This window comes from Protopterus annectens, chromosome 6.part0 (assembly GCF_019279795.1).
Source record: "Protopterus annectens isolate FY-2018-M chromosome 6.part0, PAN1.0, whole genome shotgun sequence".
Lineage (NCBI taxonomy): Eukaryota > Metazoa > Chordata > Ceratodontiformes > Protopteridae > Protopterus > Protopterus annectens.
Window position 1 is genome coordinate 381,667,587 of NC_056737.1, and position 25,956 is coordinate 381,693,542.

The window sequence follows — 25,956 nt, forward strand, 5'->3', positions numbered from 1 at the left end:
TAGCCGAGTTGGTTCTGAGAGATCAGAACCACACACATCCATTAAGGATAACATGAAAATTGACAACTTCAGATTAATAGGGTTAATAATTAGGTTATATGAAGCATCTAAGGCAAGAATTAAGATAAAAGGGCTCCTTTCTGACAAGCTGTGTTTAAATAAAGGAGCCAAGCAGGGTATCCTCTTTTCTTCCTGTTCTTTGCTTTATGTTTAGAACTGCTGGCAAAGAAAATAAAGGCTTCACAAATTCAGGGATATAACTGGTGTAGTAACCATGAAAAGTTAAAGCCTTACATGTACATGATAAATCCAGAAATTGGCATTTTGGTGTTGTGGAACATTTTTAGATGGTTTCAGCTCTTTTCAGAATATAAAACACATGAAAATAAAACAAAAGCTATACTGGCAAGTAATGCAACCATGCAAGAATTGGTTCAGCAACACCCATACTTATGGGGACATGACAAGAGGAGGTATTTAGGTGTATGGATTAAAAAAATGTTATTGTATGACAGCTAATTATACGTAAAAAAAAGGCTAAACAAAAGATCATACAAAAAATTAAAAAAAATGTGGATGATCTTGATTATAGATATGGATTGCAAGATACTAGCAGCGAGACTACTTTTAATCCCCTTTGTACTTATATGCTGGTCAGGAATAACAGCCATACTGGAAGGTGTGGATGACTATTAATAAAGAGTTCAAGGAATTTATTTGAGGTGGGAAGAAGGCAACATTAAGTGGGACAAGTTGATTTTCCTCGTAGAAAAAGATGGTTTAGGCTTACTTGATTTTAAGTCTGTTTACACAGTTTTACCATTTTCTTTTTCTGTCTTTTTGGGGGGGGGGGGAGTCTAATATTTCAGTCTTTTTAATAGAGGAAAGATAACTGTTGCCTAGCTTTACTGACTCTGTATTACCACACAGACATCTTTCAGTGCTACCTATAACATGAAAATATACTTACTGACAATTTTAACTGCAGACAAAATTGGCAATCCTAACAGGACTGTAGATAGCAGATTCTCATTAGTTAAGGTCTCATGGATTTTCTATGAGTATTTCTATTTTATTCCACCTCATAAAACACTGGTTGAACTGGTACCTCTGAAATGAAATATATATTTGCATTTTCCACTGGCCTTGTGGCTCGCGGTGCGAGTGAAAGGTCTGCAATGGACCAGATCACTTAGCCAGTCAAAAATAAAATAAAACGTGTCTGGTGAGTATAGCTTTTCAGACTAATGAAAGTTTAAGAATAAGCTATTGAAAGCGTTCAAGAGGTTTCATACTGACCAACAAGAAAAGCCAATAACAAAGCAACAAAGAAAATAAATGAGAAGTGAAGTATAGCCGAGTGACTAAAGGTCTTGAAGCAAAAAAGAAGTATAGAAAGCATACAGCAGCATAAATTCTGCATAAAAACACAATTGCTAACACCAGTAGAATAAGGAAGATGCTCCTTTCATACCAGACAATCAAGCTTATTTCTGAAAGTGATAAGACCTGACCTGTCAGTGGCAAGTAAGAAGCCAGTATGTAGTACTGCTACAACAGTCCTCCCTGAATTACGATCAAACATTATGCTCACTCATTAAGTGATAGTGTGTGTCCTTCGTACAATATTACACTGCTAAAGACCCAACCCAAAACTGGTGTAAATGATGCACTACTTATAATCATACAGTATCAACTGTAAGTTTTCCAGGTTTTCCAGAATTTTTAAAAATTATTTCTGTATTTATTCTGAATGCTCTTACTCTATAAAATGTATCTAGACAACCAACTTGTGACCAAAGCCCCTAACTGGTAACTTCTACAAATTACAAAAAAAAAAAAATATGCACCCCTCAGTAGCCCTCCTCTTTCCACACTTGGTAAATTAAAACACTAATTCAAGAAATTAAGAAACAAAAGTAGCCACATCATTTTAGATGATCAGCTTAAATATACTTCACTCCCACCAACATAAAATCAATGAAATTCTACTTGACTTTAAACAAAGACTTCAACAGCCCAGACAACCTAACCTTGTCACCAACAATCATTCACTTCTAGATCTAATCACGAACGACCCCAGTCTACTCTCAAACATTATCATTTGCCCTCTTTAGATTAGTGACCATTACACAATAAGCTTCACAAAACATACCCCACAAGAAAATTTCCCCCCAAATTAAATTCATTCAAAGGCTCTAAAAACACACATGGAAGGCAAAGCCATGCACAAAATGAAAAATTAAAACTAGCAATTAACTGTACCGTGGCAAGAAACTGCAGAAACAGCAAATAAATTGTAAACCTTATAAACCGTAAAACATCAAACAACTAAAAGAAGCCATCTCCAGTACAAAACAACCCCCTCCCCTTCCAATAGGCAACAATATATCCAATTCAGAAACATCATAAAACAAGAAATAAAAAGATGCAAAAACTTAAATATAAAAACATTTTAAAAATCCTTAGCAAAAATCACCAAAACCGCTCAGGAAAGAAGTCAACTCACAGAAAGAGATATTCCAAACAACCCACCAACACCACCAATATTTACACCCTCCAAAACTTCAGTGTCATGCCAAATATATCGAAAATAGCATTAATCAGTCATATCCCAAAGGAAACCAAATCCACCAAAGCTTCCCAATGCAATTCAATATCTATCCTTCCTGCTCTAAGAAAACTGCTTGAAAAAAAATCTATACTCAATTTACCCAATATTCAGCTGCAGCATGAAGTTATGGGAAAGAGTAGTTGATGCTAGGTTAAGAAGGGACGTGATGATTAGTGAACTGCAGTACGATTTCATGTCAGGAAAGAGCACAACAGATGCGATGTTTACTCTGACGGTATTGATGGAGAAGTACAGAGAACATCAGAAGGAGTTGCATTGTGTCTTTGCAGACTTAGCATATAACAGGGTGTCTACACAAGAGATGAGTGGCAGAGAAGTATGTAAGAGTGGTACTGGACATGTATGAGGGCAGTATAGCACATGTGAGGTCTGCGGTAGGAGTGACAGATGCATTCAAGGGGGAGGTGGGATTACATCAAGGATCAGCTGTGAGCCCTTTATTATTTGCAATGGCGATGGACAGGTTGACAGACAAGATCAGACAGGAGTCCCCATGGACTATGGTGTTTGTGGATGATATTGTAATCTGTAGTGAGAACAGGCTGGAGATACCCTGGACGGGAATGAAGGTCAGCAGGACTAAAACAGAATATTGTGTGTGTAAATGAGAGGGAGGACAGAGGAATGGTGAGGATACAGGGAGGTGAGCTGGCAAAGGTGGATGAGTTTAAATACTTGGGATCAACAGTTCAGAGTAATGGTAAGTGTGGAAGAGAGAGTGCAGGCAGGGTGGAGTGGGTGGAGAAGAGTGTCAGGAGTGATTTGTGATAGACAGGTAACAGCAAGACTGCAAGGGAAGGTCTACAAGATGGTAGTGGGACCAGCTATGTTACATGGGTTGCAGACGGTGGCAATGACGAAAGGACAGGAGTCAGAGCTAGAGGTGGGAGAGTTAAAGATTTTAAGATTTGCATTGGGTGTGACAAGGATGGACAGAATTAGGCAAGAGTATATTAGAGAGTCAAGCTCAAGTTGTACAGTTTAGAGACAAAGCCAGAGAGGCGCGATTGCATTGGTCTGGACATGTGCTGAGCAGGGATGCTGGGTAAACTGGGAGAATGATGCTAAGGATGGAGCTTTCAGGTAAGAGGAAAAGAGGAAGGCATAAGAGAAAGTTTATGGATGTGGTGGGACAGGACATGCAGATGGTTGGTTTGGTCAGTACCCAACCTCCAGGAAGACCAGCAAGTATATTTCTTAGCTCTAATCCATTGGATCTCCTACAAAAACCTCCTTCTCAACTTCCACAAAACTAAAACTATAACTTTTGGTACCAAACAGAACCTTAAGAAAACACAAAACTCTGTATAACTATGACCACAATAACACCCTTAAAGAAAACACCACTCCTTTTAAACCTTGGTATTTAGCTTGATCCCCACCCTTAACCTCTCCCTCCACTTCGACTAACAAAGGAAAAAGGTTTACACTCTCCAATTTGGTCCATTAAAATCTCCCCTTTTCTTACTAAAATCTCCAGGACAGTCACAGAGAAAGATACTCTACTTGCCCAACGTGTATATGGCCTCCCCTTACAGCCCCAACATATAAAAAAAACTCCACACACACTGAAACAATAATCCATAAAATGTTTACGTTTATTACCCAGTCTCCTAAAAATGAACAGCAAAAACACTGAAAAAAGCAAAATGGATTTCTATTTAACAAGGGGTCGCAAACATTCAAATTCCTAGTCAACTGGATCTTCTCTCTCTCTCTTAGCAGAGTGACCAGACAACTTTTTCTTTTAGCCTCAGAAACAATGACCACTATGCCATCATACTGCACCCCCACAAAAATAAATAAATAAATAAAAAATAAAATAAACTCCATTGTACAAATCACTGCTTCTCTATGCTAAGTCCCAAACTATGCCAAGATAAATTAAAGCCACCTCATCTTACCCTAAACTTAGGGCTAAACTAAAAGTACACTTCCAATCAGACAGTGTCATTGTCTTTTATACAGCCATATCCCCTAACTTTAGCTATGTCACTCTCTTGTTCATACAAGTAACAGTCCCCTTATATAGTACATTAAATTGTACCAATCTACATTTCTCACTCACAATCTTTTGCTTAACGTAACATTTCCTTCTGTCTCCTTCCTTCCAACTACTCAAAAACTCTAACATCCTTTACTCCATTCAACTACTCTATTATACCATGCGAACATCGCAAACCCGACAAACGTGCATGCTGATTGGCTAATCCAACCAGCGTGCACATAGTAAATCCTACAAGAAACAACGCAAAAAGTCCGGTCGCTAAATATCATGCGGCGACAGCAAATAAACAGTAAAGTAAAGTAAATCTAATACCCAAAACACACAACAATTTAACGAAAACACAGAAAACTAACCAATTTCCATACTACACTCCTCATTCCCTCACCTCGAACACTAAAAAAATAAAAAGTCATACAGTCGCAAATACATCACACACATACACTACATAACCACCACTTATAACACAATAAAACCAAGCATTCTCATAAAACCATTCACTTACCAATATTCCCTACAATACCTATACACAGACAACTCCAAAAATGAACATACTAAAACACACCACACATCCCTCGCAAAGTCAAAAACACACACCATACCGAACGTCCGCATCAGCATACATCTAATAAAAGCGCATACAATACCTCCATCTAGTGACCAAATAGTAAAAGTACATATTTTAAATAAATTAATACAAATTAAAACTACACCACATTTCAACATACCTATAACTACTAAAACATAACTACACGTTATAAACTTCTACACTGCTTAAACTATATTATACCAAGCACCACCTAGCCCTTTCCTAACATTTCCTGAAAAACTAAAAAATAACATGTATTTAAATTAAAACAGAAATAAACAATAAACACAAACTGAAAGTGTGGACTATTTTATCTCACAAAAAGTGGAAGAATACAAAAAAAAGCAAACAAAAACATAAATAACAATACAAACATAATACAAAACAAACTAACACCATGGTATAATAGCAATAACCCACTTCTGGGTGTAGGTAATGCTGGATTTACCCACGGTTGTCTCGGGACCAAACCACGCCAACCGTGGGTAAATCCAGCATTACCCACACCCAGGCGTGGGTTATTGCTATATTATTCCCACTTAGACAACACACAGTTGCAGCTGTAATTATCACAATTTACTTCCTAATATAACTTAATTTGATGTATTGTAAATAATTTATATTACAACTGTATCTACTCCTTAACGTGTTACTAATAATGGTATTTCACATGTAAATTTTCACTATATTCTTGCTATCTCTCACTAAATATAATTCTGCCTTTCGATGTATTCCCAGGCTGAGACTGATATCGGTCAGTGTGACCACTGCCCAACACTAACACAAAAAAAAGCTTTAAATTAAATTTTAAATACATCCATCAGCTTCAACATTTTAATGAAAAATGTGGTGAAAGTCCTACCTTTTCTCATCACATAGTTGAAAAACTGCATTATAGAGATTCTTCCATAAGGATCATTGAGCACCAGTTTGGCAAAACATTTTGTTTTGAAGAACTGCCTGTTGTTTACAAAAATAAAAATACAGTTCACTTCTAAAGAATCAAAACAAGTAAAAACAATGTTAAAACAGCATTTAGTATTTAATACCAGGTCTTGATCTGGCATGAGTCAACATTAATAAACTGGCAAGAGCTTCACAGTTAACAGCTTTTAAACGTTTAACAGAATTTTTTTTACTTCAAAGACATCAAAATCTATAATCAGTGGATTCAGAGGTGTAGAGAAGTGTGTGTGTGTGTGTGTGTGTGTGTGTGTGTGTGTGTGTGTGTGTGTGTGTGTGTGTGAGAGAGAGACAGAGAGAGAGAGAGAGAGACGTATGACTACTCAAGATGACCCTAACAATAAGAGAGAGGGAGATGACACTTGCACGTAGCCAGTTCCATCACCACAAATTTCAGATTATACAATCATGGCATAAAACATACGAAGCACATTTCTTAAGTCTGACACAACATGGAGGAATTACCTTCTTAAAGTTGTACCCGTTACATTTCCTCCTTTCAGAGTCAAATATTTCTACTTTACTTTATGAAACAGCTTTTCTGATAACAAAATCAACACTATAGTTTTTACTGCAGAATTTTAACTTTCCACTGTTAAACTTTAAGGCACAGCCTTAATAAACAATTACTATAGTCAACATTAGTCTCCATGTTCTCATTCAGTGTTTCAAGCACAATACCAAAATAATTGGCACAAACTCTAACAATAATTTGATAAAATACAGTAGATATAAAAAGTGTACACACCCCCTGTTAAAATAACAGGTTTTTGCGATATAAAAAAATTAGACCACAATAAATCATTTCAAAACATTTCCCACCTTTAATGTGACCTATAACCTGTACAATTCAATGGAAAAACAAACAAATCTGTTAGGGGAAAAAATATTAAAAATAAAAAACATACAATAAGCTGGTTGCATAAGTGTCCACACCCTTAAACTAATACTGTGTTGAAGTACCTTTTGATTTAATTACAGCACAAGGTCTTCTTGGGTAGGACTCTATCAGCAAGGCACATCTTGACTTGGCAATATTTGCCCACTCTTCCTTGCAAAAGCACACAAACTCTGTCAGATTATGAAGGCATCTCATGTGAACAGCCCTCTTCAGGTCACCCCACAGATTTTCTATTGGATTTAGGTCTGGACTCTAGCTGAGCCATTCCAAAACTTTGGTGAAGCCATTCTTTTGTTGATTTGGATGTATGCTTGGGGTCATTGTCATGTTGAAAGGTGAAATTCCTCTTCATCTTCAGCTTTCTAGCAGATGCCTGAAGGTTTTGGGCCAAAAGTGACTGGTATTTGGAACTGTTCATAATTCCCTCCACCATGACTAAAGCCCCAGTTCTAGATGAAGAAAAACAACCCCAAAGCATGATACTGCCACCACCATGCTTCACCGTGGGGATGGTGTTCTTTTGGTGATGCAAAGTGCTGTTTTTGCACCAAAAGTACTTTTTGGAATTGTGGCCAAAAAGTTCAACCTTGGTCTCATTAGACCATAGCACATTTTCCCACATGCTTTTGGGAGACTTGATGTATTAAATTTTAGCCGGGCCTGAATGTTTTGCTATGTAAGAAAAGGCTTCCATCTTGCAACCCTACCCCATAGTCCAGATACATGGAGAACATGGGAGATTGTTGTCACATGTAGCACACAACCAGTACTTGCCAGAAATTCCTGCAGCTCCTTCAGTGTTGCTATAGGTCCCTTGGCAGCCTCCCTGACCATTTTTTGTCTTGTCTTTTCATCAATTTTGGAGGGACGTCCATTTCTTTGCAATGTCACTGTTGTCCCATATTCTCTCCACGTTTTGATGACTGTCTTCACTGTGTACCACAGTATATCCAATGCTGTGGACATTTTTTTGTACCCTTCTCCTGACTGATACCTTCCAACAATGAGATCCCCTTGACGCTTTGTAAGCTCTCTGCGAAACATGGCTTTTGCTGCAGTAAGCAACTGAGTAAATGTCAGGAAAATCCTACTAGGACAGCTGAACTTTATTTGGGGTTTATCAGAGTATCTTTAATTGATGGCAGCTGTGTACCCAAGAAGACTGAATGCTGTAATTAAATCAAAAAGTCCTTCATCAAAGTACTAGTATAAGTACTAATAAATATAAGTACTAGTATAAGTGTGCAAACTTATGCAACCAGCTTATTATAAGTTTTTTATTTTTTATATTTTTTCCCCTAACAGATTTCTTTGTTTTTCAATTGAAGTGTACAGGTTATAGGTCACATTAAAGGTGGGAAAGTTTTGAAATGATTTACTGTGGTCTCATTTTTTTATATCACAAAAACCTGGCATTTTAACAGGGGTGTGTGCACTTTTTATATCCACTGTACATCAGTCTCTGCTAATGTCCAAGCATTCCTATTTTTTTTTCAACAGGACCTGTAGCTAAAAAACACATCTCCCCAGTCAAGACACAAAACACTACAACTAAAACATATGAACATCGGTACAGTGCCAATCTACAACAGCATAAAATTGCACAAAACTAGAAATTATTTCTGCAGGGGGCACAGCCCCCCACCCCAGTACTGGGCTCTTTTCCCACATCCTGATGTCTAAATATACTACCTCAGAGATTTCCCTTTTTACTAAGTTTGTGAAAAGTGAAAAAAAAATTCTCTGAACTGTCCAGTCTTGGAGATGCCAAATACACAGTACCTGCAACAAAGAAACATCCAGTATACTTGGATGTTGATAAACTAAGTCCTGAACTTAAACAAGTACTGAAATAAATGTATGTCAAGAAACCGTAGTACTCCCTTCCCACCACTCTCCAGTACATTGAACATTTTTTTTTAAATCTGTAGTCTATACTTATGGTGCTGATGTACTATGAAGTACTATGGATAAGCTCCCTTCAACAGTCTGTAAAAAAAGTTCTGGACTCAGATAATTATCTGTTGCTCATCTACTGTTGTTTGTAGGAATTCCTCTCACGAAACCTGCTTGGATTTCTCACCTAAATTATATTTTCACAGAAGGATTCTTAATAAAAGACTACATTTGACAAAGTCTCTGCAGGACACTTTAATTCTGAAGAAATGTTTCCCAATTTCTTTCTAGCAACTTTCCATCCTTACTATAAACAAAATAAGATGTGAGTTGCTCATACTTCTTCACAGCAATTCTTTAAGGCTACTTTTCTGAGAGATTATTCTGCACTCCGCCCCTATTTTTCTCTTGTAAAGATGATAATGCACTTTGCTCTTTGATCATGTAGTATTTCTCTCGTTTTCATTCAGTCTTTCTCTGAGAGAAAGCTAGTAAACACAAATGGACCAGCATATCTGATAGATGCATTTTTCCTGGTCCATACTTTTCAACTAAATCACACACAGCTGCAGCCTTGTACAAGAACATCTCAACTACATTGTATAATTGTTCATGATCTGTTTCTACCAGCAAAGTTCTCATAAACTCACTCCTATAGCTTCTACCAACCATATACAGCTCTTTCTGACAACCTCTAAAAGCTCCTGACACATAGGCAACTGGTTTATCTTCTTGAAAAAAAATCAGTGCATAATTACCATTCTGGCCAACATCTACTTGGAATGTCATTTATTTATTCACAACAAAATACTTGAGCATGCATGCTTTCTTTACTAAGCACACAGTGCCACTCAGCACCATGTTGCATGAACTTTATTAGACTCACATCCAAAAGGTACAGAAAAAAAAAAGTCTGAAGGATCCTACTTCGAAAAAACATCATTTAAATGATACTTTTTTTCTGATCAGGTGGAGGCACTTACTTTCTTGGTGTCCAGTTTCAAGCCTTCAGACATTAAGACATGACTCCTATCACAGATATGAAAATAGTACAGTTGTGTACCTACCATAAATGTAGATGTTCAAGTGTATTCACTGTTGCAGTCATTACACTTGGGTTATCCTGCTGGCAGGCGACCCGCAGTGGGCCCGAGTTCCAAAGTTTTGGTCCGGCATCGGTTGCCATCGCCTCTTCCCTGACATCATTGCGCCAGGGGTATAAAAGTTGCAACCGACGCCATTTTCTTCAGTTTTTCTTGCCCCAGATGTCAGGTGCCCCCAGATAGGAAGACTGAAAAGATATAAATATGCCAAAAAAATGCATATATTGCTATAAACATTTCCTTCATCTACAAGCAAATACACCACATAGGTTGTATAGAGTTGAGAAATACAGAAAAGTCCCAGCAAAGAAAAGGGGGATGGTGGGTGGGTAACCTGGACTGCAACAGTGAATACACTCGAACATCTACATTTATGGTAGGTACACAACTGTACTATGTTCATCTTGTTTCACTGTTGCAGTCATTACACTTGGGTAGAATCCCAAAGCTGAGGTTAGGTGGCTGGGTCTATATTGGATTTGGAGAGGCTAGCAAGCCCTGCAGAACTGCAGTGGCAAAGCCTGCTCTGGATTTAGAGTAGAGAGGTAAGTGGTAGTGCTTGGTGAAAGTGTGCATTGAGCTCCAGGTTGCAGCTTCTAAAATGTCTTTGGTTGGTACTCCCCTGAGGAAATCTGCTGAAGTGGCTGCTGCTCTGGTAGAATGAGGCCTAATGCCCTTAGGCACTGATTTGCCATGTTGTGCATAGCAGAAGCGGATGCAGTGTCCTATCCATTTCGAGATTGTCTGCTTTGTAATAGGCTTTCCTTGTAATCCTGCAGCATATGCTACAAACAGTTGCTCAGTTTTTCTGAAAGCTTTTGTTTTGTCCAAATAGAATCGTAGCTGTCTGTGTATATCCAAAGCGTGCAGAAGTCTCTCCCCTTTATTCTGGGGATTTCGGTAAAAGGTAGGTAAATGAATGGTTTGGTTTAAGGCCACATTGGAGACCACCTTTGGCATGAATGTTGGGTTTGTCCTAAGAGACACGCTGTCCTGATGAAAAATGAGAAAAAGTTCCACAGCCATTAATGCCTGTAACTCTGAGACTCTTCTTGCTGAAGTTATTGCTAGGAGCAGAGCAGTTTTCCATGACAAGAATTTTAGATCAGCAGTGCTGGCTGGTTCAAAAGGAGGCAGTGTGAGTTTTTCTAAAACAAAATTGAGGTCCCAAGTAGGTACTGGTGCTCTCCTTGGGGGTCTTATATTCTTTGCCCCTCTGAGGTATTGTCGTAATAGAGGATGTGAAAAAATAGGAGGTTCCGTATTGTAATGAGCTGAAATGGCAGAGGCATGGATTTTAATAGATGAGAAAGATAAGCCTTTGTCCAGCATCTCAATTAGGTATTGTAAAATCTGAGGTATATTAGGGACAAGTGGTTTGGGCCCTTGTGCCTGGTTCCAAGCACAGAATCTCTTCCATTTTTCTGCGTAAGATTTCCTAGTGCTGGGCCTCCTGGCTTCTAAAAATGACATCCATAACAGCTTTAGAGAGAGGTGCAGTCTGAGTGGCTACATTATCTGCCATGCTGCCAGGTTTAAGGTTCTGAGTAGACTGTGCAGAATCTGATTGTCTTGTTGTGTCAGAAGATGAGGAATTTGAGGTAGAAGCCAAACTGGACCTTGAGTCAAATTCTTTAGACTTGGGTACCAGTGCTGGCGTGGCCAGTCTGGTGCAATTAGGATCATTTTTGGCCTTTCTTGTCTAACTTTTAGTAGCACCTTGGTGAAAAGAGGCATCGGAGGGAGGGAAGGCTTAGACTGTCAGGCCCTTCCAGCTGAATGATAGAGCATCCACTTTCCATGCTTGAGAGTGATAAGTTCTTGTGCAAAATTTCTGTATCTGGTAATTGTGAGGGGAGGCAAAGAGATCTATGTCTGGGCGTCCCCATTTCCTCGTTATCATGCTGAACACTTGTGGATTTAGTTTCCATTCTTGAGGATCCATGAGATTTTTGCTTAGTTCGTCTGCCAGTGTATTTTTTGTTCCTGGCAGGAATTGTGCCTGCAGATGTACCTGATAGGTCAGTGCTGTGTTCCACAAAGTCATGGGCTTGTCTGCATAGGGGGTAAGAATGTGTGCCCCCTTGCTTGTTTATGTACCACATAACTGTGGTATTGTCCATCTTTATTAATAGTTGTCCTGGATGTATTAGGTCCTTGAAAGCTGTCAGGGCATTCTGTACAGCTAGCATCTTTTTGATTGATGTGAAGATGCATTTGTTCCTTGGGCCATGTGCCCTGAATGCATTTTCCTGCCATATGTGCCCCCCAGGCATAATCCGATGCATCTGTTGTTATTGTCTGCCTGGCTGTGGGTAAAATGAAAGGTTGGTTGTCCCTTGTTGTGGTGACAGGCCTGTGCCCACCATCGAAACTCCTGTTGTAGGCAGGGAATTAAAATTATGATTGTCTCCAGGCTGTGACAATGCTGAGTCCAAACACTTTTTAGATACCATTGTAATTTCCTCATATGCAGTTTTGCATATGGAATTAGTAGAATGCAGGATGCCATGAAACCCAGGGCCTGCAGAATTTTTCTTGCAGGGAGCTGGGTTTTTGTTGCCATCATTTGAAAGTAATGAGTCAGTTGCCTTTGTTTGTCTGGCGTGAGATAAGCCATCTGGGCAGTTGTATTTAAGCTTGCACCCAGGAATATTATCTCTCGAGAGGGCACTAGTTTTAATTTCTTTTCGTTTACTGTGTACCCTAGGCAAATTAGCAATCTTTTTACAAACGCCAGATGCTTTAGAAGAATGTCCTTGCTCTCTGCTTGAATAAGGCAGTCGTCCAAGTAGGGATATATTTGAAGTCCTTTTTGTCTGCAAAATGCAATTACTGGTGCCAGGCACTTTGAGAAGACCCTGGGCGCAGTAGATAAGCCAAAGGGCAGTGCAGAGAATTGGTAATCCATTGAGCCTGCTATGAATCTGAGGTATTTTCTGCAAGATTGTCTGATTGGGACATGCAGGTATGCCTCCTTGAGGTCCAAAGTAACTAGCCAACCTTCTTGCCCAGCATGGGCAGAAGTTGCTGTAGTGTTAACATTTTGAATTTTGGAACATCCAGGAAAGTGTTTAGGATTGACAGGTCCAGTATTGGTCTCCAGGCTTTGTCCTTTCTGGGTACTAAGAAAAGTCTTGAGTAAAATCCTTGTCCCTGTTCTTGCTGTGGAACTTTTTGAACAGCTCACATGTCCATAAGAGCAGCAATCCGTTTTTGTGCCTCTGCTCATTGGTTTTGTGGCAGGCCTGGCATACCTTTTGGTTTTGGAAGCGTGTGGAAGTGGAACCTGTAACCCTGAGAAACAATATTCAGTACCCATTGGTCCTGGGTGATTATGGGCTAATTTTTTGAGAAAAGTGCTAGCTTTCCCCCTAGGGGTGCTGTCAAGAGGTAAGTGCTTGGTATTTGCAGAGGGAAGTCATTGGGACTATTTCCTATAAGGTTGTGATTTGTCTTTCCCTCCTTTGGGGGCGGAAGCACCCCATTGCTTAGGTCTGTAGGAGCCTTGGGGCTGAGATCTGCCTCTTGGGCATCTTTATCAGCCTCTTTGTGGCCTGACACTGGAAAGGACCATTTTTTGAAGGCCAGTTTCTGCTAAATCTAGGTGGTTGAACCTGCAAGAAATCTTTCACTGTCTGCATTGACTTTGCTTTATCCTCCATTTTCTTTAACACCTCTTCTGCCTTTAACACCAAATAAAGTATCATGCTGTAATGATGCATCCAGTAATTATACTTTAACATGGTCAGGTAAACTTTGTTCTTTCAACCAAGCATGCCTTCGCATAACAGAGCCTGTAACTGCGGCTCTACAAGAAGCCTCTAATGAATCAAAACCACATTGCAGAGTATGCTTTCCTACTTGTTCAACTGCATGCAATAAATCCTGCATTTCCTTACTGTTAGAACCTTCTGTATTTGAAACCATTTTCTGCTTTAACAAAGACATGAGGTACTGTTGGTATATAAGCATGTGAAACTGACAGTTTAAAGCTCTTACAGCTAAAGTAGCAGAAGTGTAAACTTTTTTCCCCCATCTGTCCAGAGCTCTGGAATCCCTAACCGAGGGAACAGGATTTTTAGCAGTAGAAGCCTTAACCCCTTTAGGACCCTGGGAAATTGTTTCTGGGTCTGCAGAGGGGTTTTTGTAAAGAAATTTGTGAGAGTCAAGGACTCTGTAGTACCTAAAACAAAAAATCAACCACCACAGTCCACAAGCGCAAATAAATCCAATCCTTACGGTACGAAGAAGGTGCTTTATTCAACGATATACAGTAATATAACGCTCAAACCACGTTTTCATCTTCAACTTTATCAATACACTCACATATGAAAACTAAACCTGTATATATATCCCAAAACTCCCTCCAAGTGAATTAGTTATCCAATAAAAACATTTCAGTGATTTAAGTGGTTTAAAAAAACAGTGGAAAGCAAGTAAACATTCATTAATTATTAAAGTAATTAATAGCTGTTGCTTGTGCATACTAGCTTCATTTAGGTACCTGTTTAAATGCATAATAAATATATAATAAATATGTGTTTCATTAAAATCATACAAATACTTAAGGACAGACCATGGAATTACACATTTCATATACAAAACAATAAATACATTTAACCTGATAGCACCATCTAGTGGCTACTTTGGAATAATCAAATTTATCTAAAAATAAATTAATTTAATAAAAAGTGCATGTTTAAAATAATTTAAAATACTTAAAATGTATTAAAATGTATAAATATATAGGAGAATGTAGTGAATTACAATACATATATGATAGTATTTAAGTAATTTCATTTAATGATGTAAAAAAATAAACTTTTAAAACATACTATAAATCACTACCCTATAGTTTTGCAGCCCTTAACTTTAGTACAGGTGTAATAGAGAGCATCTCATTAAGCCCAGGACTTTTTCCAGCATCTAAAACCACCTGCCAATATAACTCTCTATACTCAATCTGGGTTTCCCTCATGCCACCTCTTGGGTTGGTAGGTACAACATCTAAAACAAAGAATTCAAAATTCTGAGAACCACATTTTAGTGAATGTTTGTACAGCGCATTTGTGTCATTTTTAACTCTGATATCATATAGGTGTTCATAGATTCTTTGTCTGAGTTTCCTCTCACTTTTACCTATATAAAAAGACCCACATTTTTTACAAGTTGCGATATAAATGTTTCCTTTTGTTTCACAGTTTGCAAAGGTATCTAGAAACAATTTCCTATTTCTAGCTTGCAAAAATATGTGGTCACTACGTGTTAAATATGCACAATACCTGCATCTACCACATTTGAATAAACCTTTCTTTGTGGTTCTACTCAACATGTTACCACTTTTTATTGCAAATGTATTTTCTACAATATTTTTAATTGTTTTGCCTTTTCGGTAGGTGCAATTAAGTTCCTTGTCAAAAATACCTTCCAAATCAGAGATCTTAGAGAAATTCTTCCATTCCCTTAAAAAGATCTTTTTGATTAAATTTGAGTTTCCATCAAATGTAGTAATTAAACCTGGGTCATGTTCCCCAATGCCAGTTTTCATTGTACTTTCCTTGTTTGTGGTATCAGTTTTACCTAAAATCGGTGCAAACTTGTCTTTTTTTCTTTTACTTCTTCTAAAATAGTTGAAAAGGTCATGTGGGTATCCCCTGTTGTTAAAGAGACCCCTCAGGTATTTGACTTCTTCAGAGAATACAATATCCTCAGAAGTTATCCTACTTGCACGCACCAGTTGTCCTTTTACCACCCCCTTCTTTTGATGAAAGGGGTGGCAGCTGGAAAAGTGCAAGTAGGAGTTGGAAAATGTCTTTTTCCTGTGAATTCTAGAGGTGAAATTGCCATTTTTCTTACCAATTTTTATGTCCAAAAAATGAAGCTCTTCCTCATTAAAGTTGGCTGTAAATTTTAAAAAACTAGAGGTGTTGTCTAAATACTGTTTAAAATTATCAAAATCATTCCTGGTACCATTCCAGATGAAACATAAATCATCTAAAAATCGAGTGTATAACACGCAATTGCCAAAGTGGGGTGAGGTTAGTAGGAATTTCTTTTCCCAATATGCCATTACTGTGTTTGCATATATTGTAGCACAGTGGGCCCCCATCGCCACACCTTTGACTTGCCTAAAATATTCACCTTGGAAATAAAGTTATTTTGTAAAATTATTTCCATAAAAATTAAGATATTTCTAAATACAGTGTGAGTTATTTTTTTGCTATCCACTAGCATTTCTTCAAACCATAACATCCCTATGTCGTGTGGGATGCTTGTAAAAAGATCTATTACATCCATGGTACCAAATGCTATATTTCTTGAGTATAAATTACCCTTCAATCTTCTTAAAAAAATCCCATGAATCTTTTAAAATGTTTGTACTAGTTTCCAGAATGTCCTTAGCCTTTTGATCAAAATATTTAGCTAGTGGTGCTGTCACAGAGCCATCAGCAGATACAATGGGCCTTAAAGGTGGGTCCAAACTGTCTTTGTGCACTTTCGGGATACCAAAAATGCATGGAATTTTAGGTTTCTCTACTGTTAAATACTGATAAGTGTCTTTATCTATAGAACCTTCCATCAACATATCATATAAAGTACAGTTTTGTACCTACCATAAATGTAGATGTCCGAACTGGATAGCATCTGCAGTCATAACAAATGGGTTGTCCTGTCGTCAGGCAGCCCTTCGGTCGGCCGGATTCCAAAGTCTGGGTCCGGCTTCGGCTGATGTCGCACTTCACCCGACGTCATCCCTGCTGGTCTTCGGGTATAAAGGCATCAGCCGACGCCATTTTCCTCAGTGTTTCTTGCCCCAGATGCCAGTTGCCCTCTTGGAAGGCTAAATTTTGGATAAATGCCAATGTTTCCAAAAAAAAGTAGAAGGCAAACACAAAACTAAGCATGTATGTACATATATACAAACAAATACACCATAAGAGACTCCCCCCCAGCTAGCTATTTGGAGGGTAAATACCCTAGGAGTACCACAGAGGGGAAGGAGGGTGGGTAATCCTGACTGCAGATGCTATCCAGTTCGGACATCTACATTTATGGTAGGTACAAAACTGTACTATGTCCTTCATGGATGCATCTGCAGTCATAACAAATGGGTAGAATACCATAGCCAAACTAGGGGTGGAGGAAGAAAAATTATGGTGTAGTTAGGATCCCTTGCAGTACAGCAGTGGCAAACCCTGCTCGGGATCTAGAGTATAGAGGTAAATTATAATGCTTGGCAAATGTATGCACGGAGGTCCAAGTAGCCGCCTCAATAATGTCCTTGGTTGCCACTCCTCGTAAGAAAGCTGTGGTAGTGGCTGTAGCCCTTGTAGAATGAGGTCTTATGTTCTGTGGAATTGGTTTTCCATGGTAGGAGTAACAGAATCTTATGCAATTTCCTATCCATTTGGAGATTGCCTGTTTGGAAATTGCTTTTCCTTCCCTTCCTGTTGCATAGGCTACTAAAAGCTGGTCAGTTTTTGTTACTTTTGGTTCTGTCCAGGTAGTAGCGTAACTGCCTATGTACATCCAAGGTATGCAGCAGTCTTTCCCCCCTGTTCTGTGGATTGGGAAAGAAGGTAGGTAGGTGGATTGCCTGGTTTAAAGACACTCTGGATACCACCTTAGGCATAAATGTAGGATTAGTTCTCATGGACACCCTATCTTGATGGAAGATTAGGAAGGGTTGCACTGCCATTAAGGCCTGTAGTTCCGAAACCCTCCTTGCTGAAGTAATTGCCAGTAGGAAAGCAATTTTCCATGATAGGTGTTGCAGATCTGCTGTTGCTGCTGGTTCAAACGGAGGGAGTGTCAACTTTTCTAGCACAAAGTTCAAGTCCCATGCTGGTAATGGTGGTTTCCTAGGAGGTTTTACATTCTTGATCCCTCTGAGGAACTGCCTGAGTAGAGGATGCGAAAAGACAGGTGGATCGAAGCTGTATTCTGCTGAAATAGCTGATGCATGTATCTTGATGGAGGAATAGGACAGGCCTGTATGTAGAAGCTCTGCCAAGTACTCCAGGATGTTAGCAATATCTATGTTCGACACATCTTTTCCTCTTTCAGTACTCCAAATGATAAACCTTTTCCATTTTCCTGCATAGTTCCTTCTTGTTGAAGGTCTGCGGGCTTCAAGGATAATGTCTTTAACCCTTTGGGATAGGTCTGGGTTAGTTGCTGCTATGTGATGTTCCAGGCAGTCAGTTGCAAGGTTTTTAGGTTTGGATGCATGATGTTGTAGTTGTTCTGAGTTAACATCAAAGGCATCAGGGGTATTGACCACATACTCCCCCCGAGACATGCTCCTCAGCAATGGGTACCAGTGTTGTCTTGGCCAATTCGGAGCTATCAGGATTATCCTTGGACGTTCCTCTTTGATTTTCAGTAGTACCTTGTGCATCAAGGGAAGAGGTGGAAATGCATATGCTGTCAGGCCTTTCCAGCTGAAGGATAGAGAGTCCACCTTCCATGCAAGTGGGTGGTATGTCCTTGTGCAGAATTTTTTGAGCTGGTGATTGAGTGGGGATGCGAACAGGTCTATTTGTGGCATTCCCCATTTCTTTGTGATGGCCTTGAAGATGTCTGGGTGTAGCATCCATTCGTGAGCATCCGAGGTGGTTCTGCTTAACATGTCTGCTAGGGTGTTCTCTTTTCCCGGCACAAATATGGCCTGTAACTGGGTGTTGTAGCTCAGAGACAGATTCCAAAGGTCCAGAGTCATTCTGCATAGGGGGTATGAATGAGTGCCTCCCTGTTTGTTGATGTACCACATGACTGTGGTGTTGTCTGTCCTTATCATTAAATGGCCTTCTTTGAGGAATGGTCTGAATTTTTGGATTGCTAGTTTTACTGCCAGCATTTCTTTTTGGTTTATGTGCAGGTGCAGCTGGTCTTGAGTCCACAATCCTTGAATGCATTTGTCCAGCATGTGCGCCCCCCATCCTAGGTCTGAGGCGTCCGTTGTGATGGTTTGGCTTGCTTGAAAGTTGTGGAAGGGTAAGCCTGGGTTTGACTGGCATGCTTGAGCCCACCATAGGAACTCCTGTTTTAGGCATGGGATTAGTGGGATTTCGGTTTCTAAGCTGTGCCTGTGTTGAGACCATAAATTCTTTAGGTACCACTGTAGCTTTCTCATATGCAGTCTGGCATGTGGGACCAAGATTATGCATGATGCCATGAATCCCAAGGCCTGCAGAACTTTTCTTGCTGTTAGTTTGTTCTGCTTTGTTAATGCCAAGAAGTAAAGAGGGAGTTTTTTGTTTTTCTGCAGTTAGGAATGCCATTTGTTTTACTGTGTCCAATTCCGCACCCAAGAATGTTCTTGTTTGGGATGGTATCAGCCTTGACTTTTGTAAATTGACTGTGTATCCCAGGGCTTGTAGCGAGCAAATGACCCTTTGTAAATCTGTTGTCAGCTTGCTTTTGTTGTCCGCTTGTAACAGGCAGTCGTCCAGGTATGGATAAATTTGGATTCCCTGTAGTCTGCAGTGAGCGATTACTGATGCCAGGCATTTTGTGAATACTCTGGGCGCAGTAGATAAGCCAAAGGGCAATGCTGAGAATTGATAATGCTCTGATCCTGCAAGAAATCTGAGGTATCTTCTGCAATTTGGTCGAATGGGGACGTGCAGGTATGCCTCCTTGAGATCTAGAGTTACCAGCCAACACTCCTTGCCCAGCATGGGAAGAAGTTGCTGTAGGGTCAGCATTTTGAATTTTGGGACAATGATGTATGTGTTTAAGGCGGACAGGTCGAGAATAGGTCTCCAACTTTTCTCTTTTCTTGGTACTAGGAAGAGTCTGGAGTAGAATCCTTTGCCCTGTTCTGTTATTGGTACTCTTTCCACAGCTCTCATCTTTGCTAATTTCGCTATCTGCTGTAGAGCTTCTGTTTTTTGATTTGGAGGTAGGTTTGGCATTCCTCTTTTTACTGGTAAGGTGTGGAAGTGGAACCGGTAGCCTTGGTCTATGGTTTGCAAAATCCACTTGTCTTTTGTGATATAGTGCCAATTTTTTGAAAATAAGGCTAACTTTCCGCCTAAAGGTGCTGCTATTTGCTCCCTGGTAGGCGGTGTCAGAGCCAAGTCACTGTGATTGTCCTGTTGCAGTGGCAGTGGTTGTGTCTGTGCCTCGGTTATTGCCTTGCCACTGTCGTCCTCTGTAGGCACCTCCTCTAGATTGATTTCTGCCTCTACAGCATCTATTCCTGCCTCTTTGGGATTTTGTGGAGTCTGGAAAGGACCAATTTTTGGCAGGCCAGTTCCTGCTAAACCTTGGGGGCTGAACCTGTAAGAAATCTTTAACTGTTTGTACAGATTTTGCCTTCTCTTCCATTTTCTTCATTACTTGCTGAGCAGGTGTACCAAATAGACTGGCCTTATCCATAGGGGCATCTAACAGCTTTGCTTTAACATGATCCGGTAAGACCTGTTCTTTCAACCATGCATGCCTTCTTATCACTGTGCCAGTCATGGCTGATCTAAATGAAGCCTCCAGTGCATCATAGCCACATTTTAAAGAATGGTTACTAACCTGTTGGATGTTATTCACCATTTCTAAAACATATTTCTTATCTAAGGAATCATCAGAGGACAGCTTTTTAGTTAACTGATCAAGCATAAACTCTTGGTATTGGATCATATGAAACTGACAGTTTAAAGCTCTAGCTGAGAGAGTAGCAGAGGTGTAAACTTTTTTCCCCCATCTCTCTAAGGACCTGGATTCCCTTTCAGAAGGGATAGGGTTTTTTGCTGAGGTCGAGGCTACTGCCTTAGGCCCCTGGGATATAGTTTCAGGATCTGCAAGTGGGGCCTTGTATAGGTGGTGATGAGTGACTGGCACCCTGTAAAATCTATCTGGTTTGGCAGGGGCTGGAGGTAAAGAATCAGGAGCAGTGCAAACATCATTAAATGCATCATCCACAACAGGCAGTACAGGAGGTATAGCTAAGGGCCTATGTTGTGGTAAGTGCAGAAAAGTCCTAAGCCTTTTCTTGAATCTGAGAAATCTTGTCCCTGCCATTGGAATTGTTCTCTCATGGCATGTAAGGTTTCCCCAAAGGAAAATTCCTCTGGTGGAGAGGCAGCTGGAATGGATTCTTCAGCATCGGAATCTTCATAAGTACAAAAAGGAGCCTCTGGCTGGTCTGTAATGTCTGAGTCATCCGCAGAATCATCAGAGGACACTGGCTCGGGGGGCTCTGCTCTAGGTCTCTTTTCTGGGGCTGAGAGGCCCTGTCTGGGTGAGATTGGGATCCCCTAATTAAGGATATTAAATCCTCTGCCAGAGTAAGCATTTGTGAACTTGAAGTGGGCCTGTGTGAGGGGGGCTTAACAGGCACTGATTTAACAGATTTGGCTGCTTTAGCCCTGGCAAAGGCCTTAATAGACATGGCTGCAGGAGGCCTAGCAGCACCACGTGCTGGGGTAGAGACATCCAAAGGGATGGTGTCTGATAAATCACTAGGAACCACAATTGTAGGCAAAATTTCTGAGGCCGATTCAACTAAGGTAGCAGGAGCCTCAGTAGTAGTCATGGATTCGGCTGAAGATTGACCGGCTTTCTCGGTTTCGTCCGAAACCGAGACACTCGCGGCTTGCTTAACCGTGGTTTAGGCCGAAACCGCGGGTGTCGGTCTTTTTCTTTGCGTTTTTTAACAATTTGGGTAGTCGGAGGATCCGACGGCATAATGTACGCAAAATCTGAGCCGAAAAACTGTTCAGCAAACTCTGACCGACGCCTAAGCGTTCGTCGGTTGAAGGAAGCACAGGCCGAACAGGCTGCTACGTCGTGGTCTGGGCCTAAGCAAGGCAGGCAGTAAGAGTGGAAATCTTTATGAGGTATTTGTTTCCCACAAGTTAAACAGTTATTGACTTTTTCTGACATCGGCTGAGGCAAGAAAGAGTCCCCAACAGGATACTTAGCTTTTTAGAAGTCTTCGAAGTAGTATTCGGTAGTAGTAATCTCTGGATCTGACCGACTGGCACTTGCGAACAGCTTCTGCTTTGGGCGCCACGCGGCAAGAAAGACTGAGGAAAATGGCGTCGGCTGATGCCTTTATACCCGAAGACCAGCAGAGATGACGTCGGGTGAAGTGCGACATCAGCCGAAGCCGGACCCAGACTTTGGAATCCGGCCGACCGAAGGGCTGCCTGACGACAGGACAACCCATTTGTTATGACTGCAGATGCATCCATGAAGGACATCATGACCTGAATCTTTTTGTGGGCTATGTTAATCTCATTGATGGAGGCTCTAGTATACTTGTCAGTGTTATTGAGTATCTCCATCATTTTTCCTTCATAAACTATAGTGTCCATTAGCACTATGCCCCCACCTTTGTCTGGCTTCATGATTCTTAAACTTTTGTTGTTGCAAACTTCTTTTAAAACAGAGTTCTCAGCTTGTGTCAAATTAGAGTGTGTCTTTTGATGAAGCAAACTCGTTCTAATTTCGTTCTCTACTTTACTTTCAAAATTTCTCAATTGTGGGTGTATGGGTGGGTTAAACATACTTTTCCTTTTTAAGCATCCTTGAGCATAACCTACATTTTTGTCTTTAAGCATTAATTCCAAATTCTTTTTCCTTATAAATAGTTTACTGTCAATTAGGAATCTAAAAATGTCAGTTCCCTTTTTAGGAATGAAAGTAAACCCTTCTGAAAACAATTGGAACCATGCCGTATCTAACTGAATATTGGTGTAATTAAAGATGTTAAAGTCACCAAATGTCCATTTGTTTAAATCCTGAACAATGTTAGGTACTACTTTGTTGTTACTTAGTTCCAATCGTTCTTCTTCCGCAGGTGTGGCTGCCACCCCCTGCCCCTGTAGTTTTTTGAGTTATACGTAACCCTTTCTTTCTCCATTAACCTTTCTGACCTTCTAAGAGGAGGAAACTCTTCATCTGAAACGTGCTGGCTTATGTTGTCATCATCATTAATACAAAGAACATCATCACCTTGCTCTTTTCTCCAGCTACCAAAATCTTTTCTGTATAACTTCTTGGGTTTAGGGTATTGTACATTACTTTTATATTCTTCCACATCCCTATTAATCTTACTCATTTTCCTAGCATACACATCTTTACATTTTAATTCCAAATTCTTTAAAAGGTTGTGATATTTTTCTCTTTTGCTTTCCATAGTATACATTAAATCTCCTAAAACAGCTTTATTAATATTATCTATATCTACTTGTAATTTTTCCATTTCATTTTCATTATTTTTGATAATTGCCTTCATGATACCAAAACCACAATTGTCAAACACAGTACTTAGTTCCTGGTGAAAGGCTGTACCTTCAAAAACATTGTTGGGGTACTTATATACCCTAAGCCCTTTAGGAACAATGGTAATGGTTAAACAATGCCTAAGATAACAATTATCCATGTCCAAAAGTTTGTATTTGTATAGATAGAAGTCCAAGTCTTCTAGCATAATGTTATAACTCTTATTATAATTCGTTTGAGCCACTGTTTCTTTAAAATCATATTTCTTGTTCAATATGCGTGTTATCAGTTTGTCAGTACCTGAAAAGCTGTTAGCGTTTGTCGGTGACCCCCTAGAATGAGTCTGCTGCTCCTGGCCATCAGTTACTGTCGTGGGAAAAACATGAACATCATCCCTGGTAATGTGAGGAAAAGTATCCAGGCTAGAATCATCCAAAGCTATTGCATCGTTTTGGTCACAAACATTGTTTCTCCTATCTCCACCATTGCGTTGAGTTTCATGAAACTGAACCTGCTGGTTTCCTGGTATCAATGACGCTGACATAAACGTAGCCATGGATTGGCTAAGCGGAGTAAGCAAACCAACTAGCTGAGTAAGCTGCCCAATGAGCTTACATAGTTCACCAGTTTCAGACCCTCTCGGACAGGGATCCGCGCTTGAGGAAAGCTCCATGAAAAACTGATAAAAGACGTAAAGCAAGTGGCGCCAAAATACAAAAAACAAAAAATCAACCACCACAGTCCACAAGCGCAAATAAATCTAATCCTTAAGGTACCAAGAAGGTGCTTTATTCAACGATATACAGCAATATAACGCTCAAACCACGTTTTCGTCTTCAACTTTATCAATACACTCACATATGAAAACTAAACCTGTATATATATATCCCAAAACTCCCTCCAAGTGAATTAATTATCCAATAAAAACATTTCAGTGATTTAAGTGGTTTAAAAAAACAGTGGAAAGCAAGTAAACATTCATTAATTATTAAAGTAATTGATAGCTGTTGCTTGTGCATACTAGCTTCATTTAGGTACCTGTTTAAATGCATAATAAATATATAATAAATATGTGTTTCATTAAAATCATAAATAATAAATATATAATAAATATGTGTTTCATTAAAATCATACAAATACTTAAGGACAGACCATGGAATTACACATTTCATATACAATACAATAAATACATTTAACCTGATACCACCATCTAGTGGCTACTTTGGAATAATCAAATTTATATAAAAATAAATTAATTCCATGGTCTGTCCTTAAGTATTTGTATGATTTTAATGAAACACATATTTATTATATATTTATTATGCATTTAAACAGGTACCTAAATGAAGCTAGTATGCACAAGCAACAGCTATCAATTACTTTAATAATTAATGAATGTTTACTTACTTTCCACTGTTTTTTTAAACCACTTAAATCACTGAAATGTTTTTATTGGATAATTAATTCACTTGGAGGGAGTTTTGGGATATATATACAGGTTTAGTTTTCATATGTGAGTGTATTGATAAAGTTGAAGACGAAAATGTGGTTTGAGCGTTATATTGCTGTATATCGTTGAATAAAGCACCTTCTTCGTACCTTAAGGATTGGATTTATTTGCGCTTGTGGACTGTGGTGGTTGATTTTTTGTTTTTTGTATTTTGGCGCCACTTGCTTTATGTCTTTTATCAGTTACTCTGTAGTACCTGTCTGGCTTCACTGGAGCAGGGGGTAAAGAATCAGGAGACAGACTGGATTCAGAAAAAACATCATCAACAATATCAAGCACAGGGGGGATAGCCAGGGGCCTGTGCTGAGGCAATAAAAGGAAGTCTCTGAGCCTTTTCTTGGATTCAGAATAATCCTGGCTCTCCCAATGGAAATGTTCCCTCATGGTATGCAGGGTTTCCCCAAAAGAGTAATCCTCAGGCGGAGATGCTGAAGGTATGGACTCTTCTGCATCAGAGTCCTCATAGGGAGGGAGAGAATATCCCTGATCAGAAGAGGAATCAGAGGAAATGGAAACCTGGTCAGAGGAATCATAATCAATGTCTTGCCTAGGCCTTTTGTCAGGAGGGGGATGGGAGTCCCTGATTAAGGTAATTAGGTCTTCGGCCATTTTTAGCATCTCTTTCTTTGGCATGGATGACTGTTCTGGAGAATGTTGTACTTGTTTCCTTGTCTTTAATGGTGTTTTTGACTTTGCTGCTATTGTGGGCTTAATTGTAAGCTGAAAAGGTCTGGAAACACCCTCAGAAGCCGATGCCTGCTCAGTGGCTCCAGACCCATCTGAGGGTATAGTTTCCGTAGGCCCAATACCTTGAGTTTCCACAGGCCTCGGTGTCTCCACGTGGCTGTTGGTTACGGCCTGCGGCTCTGCGGTAGCGGGTGTCAGGGGCTGCGAAAGCGCCTCACTGAGAACCGGCGACTGGCCTAGAAGAGGCTTCGCTGTCAGTTTTGGGCCTCGGATGCCTGTCCTTTTCTTTGTCTTTGTGTTTTTTTATAAATTCCGGTCGTCAGTTGTTCCGACGGCATTATGTAATTAAACCTTTGTCCAAAATAATGTAAAGCAAAATCAAACCGACGTTTAATAGTTCATTTATTGAATCTAGCACAAAACCGACAACTAGT

The 25,956-nt window shown here is 39.7% G+C and overlaps 1 protein-coding gene across 2 annotated transcripts in view; it reads right to left on the minus strand.

Moving 5' to 3' along the window:
• Positions 1-25,956, minus strand: part of PPP2R3C (protein phosphatase 2 regulatory subunit B''gamma) — a 912,006-nt gene that overhangs the window by 582,231 nt on the left and 303,819 nt on the right. For both annotated transcript variants that reach the window (XM_044074122.1, XM_044074123.1), the window contains one exon: positions 6,092-6,189. In XM_044074122.1, the coding sequence (XP_043930057.1) occupies positions 6,092-6,189 (98 nt within the window). The remainder of the gene's footprint in view (positions 1-6,091; positions 6,190-25,956) is intronic.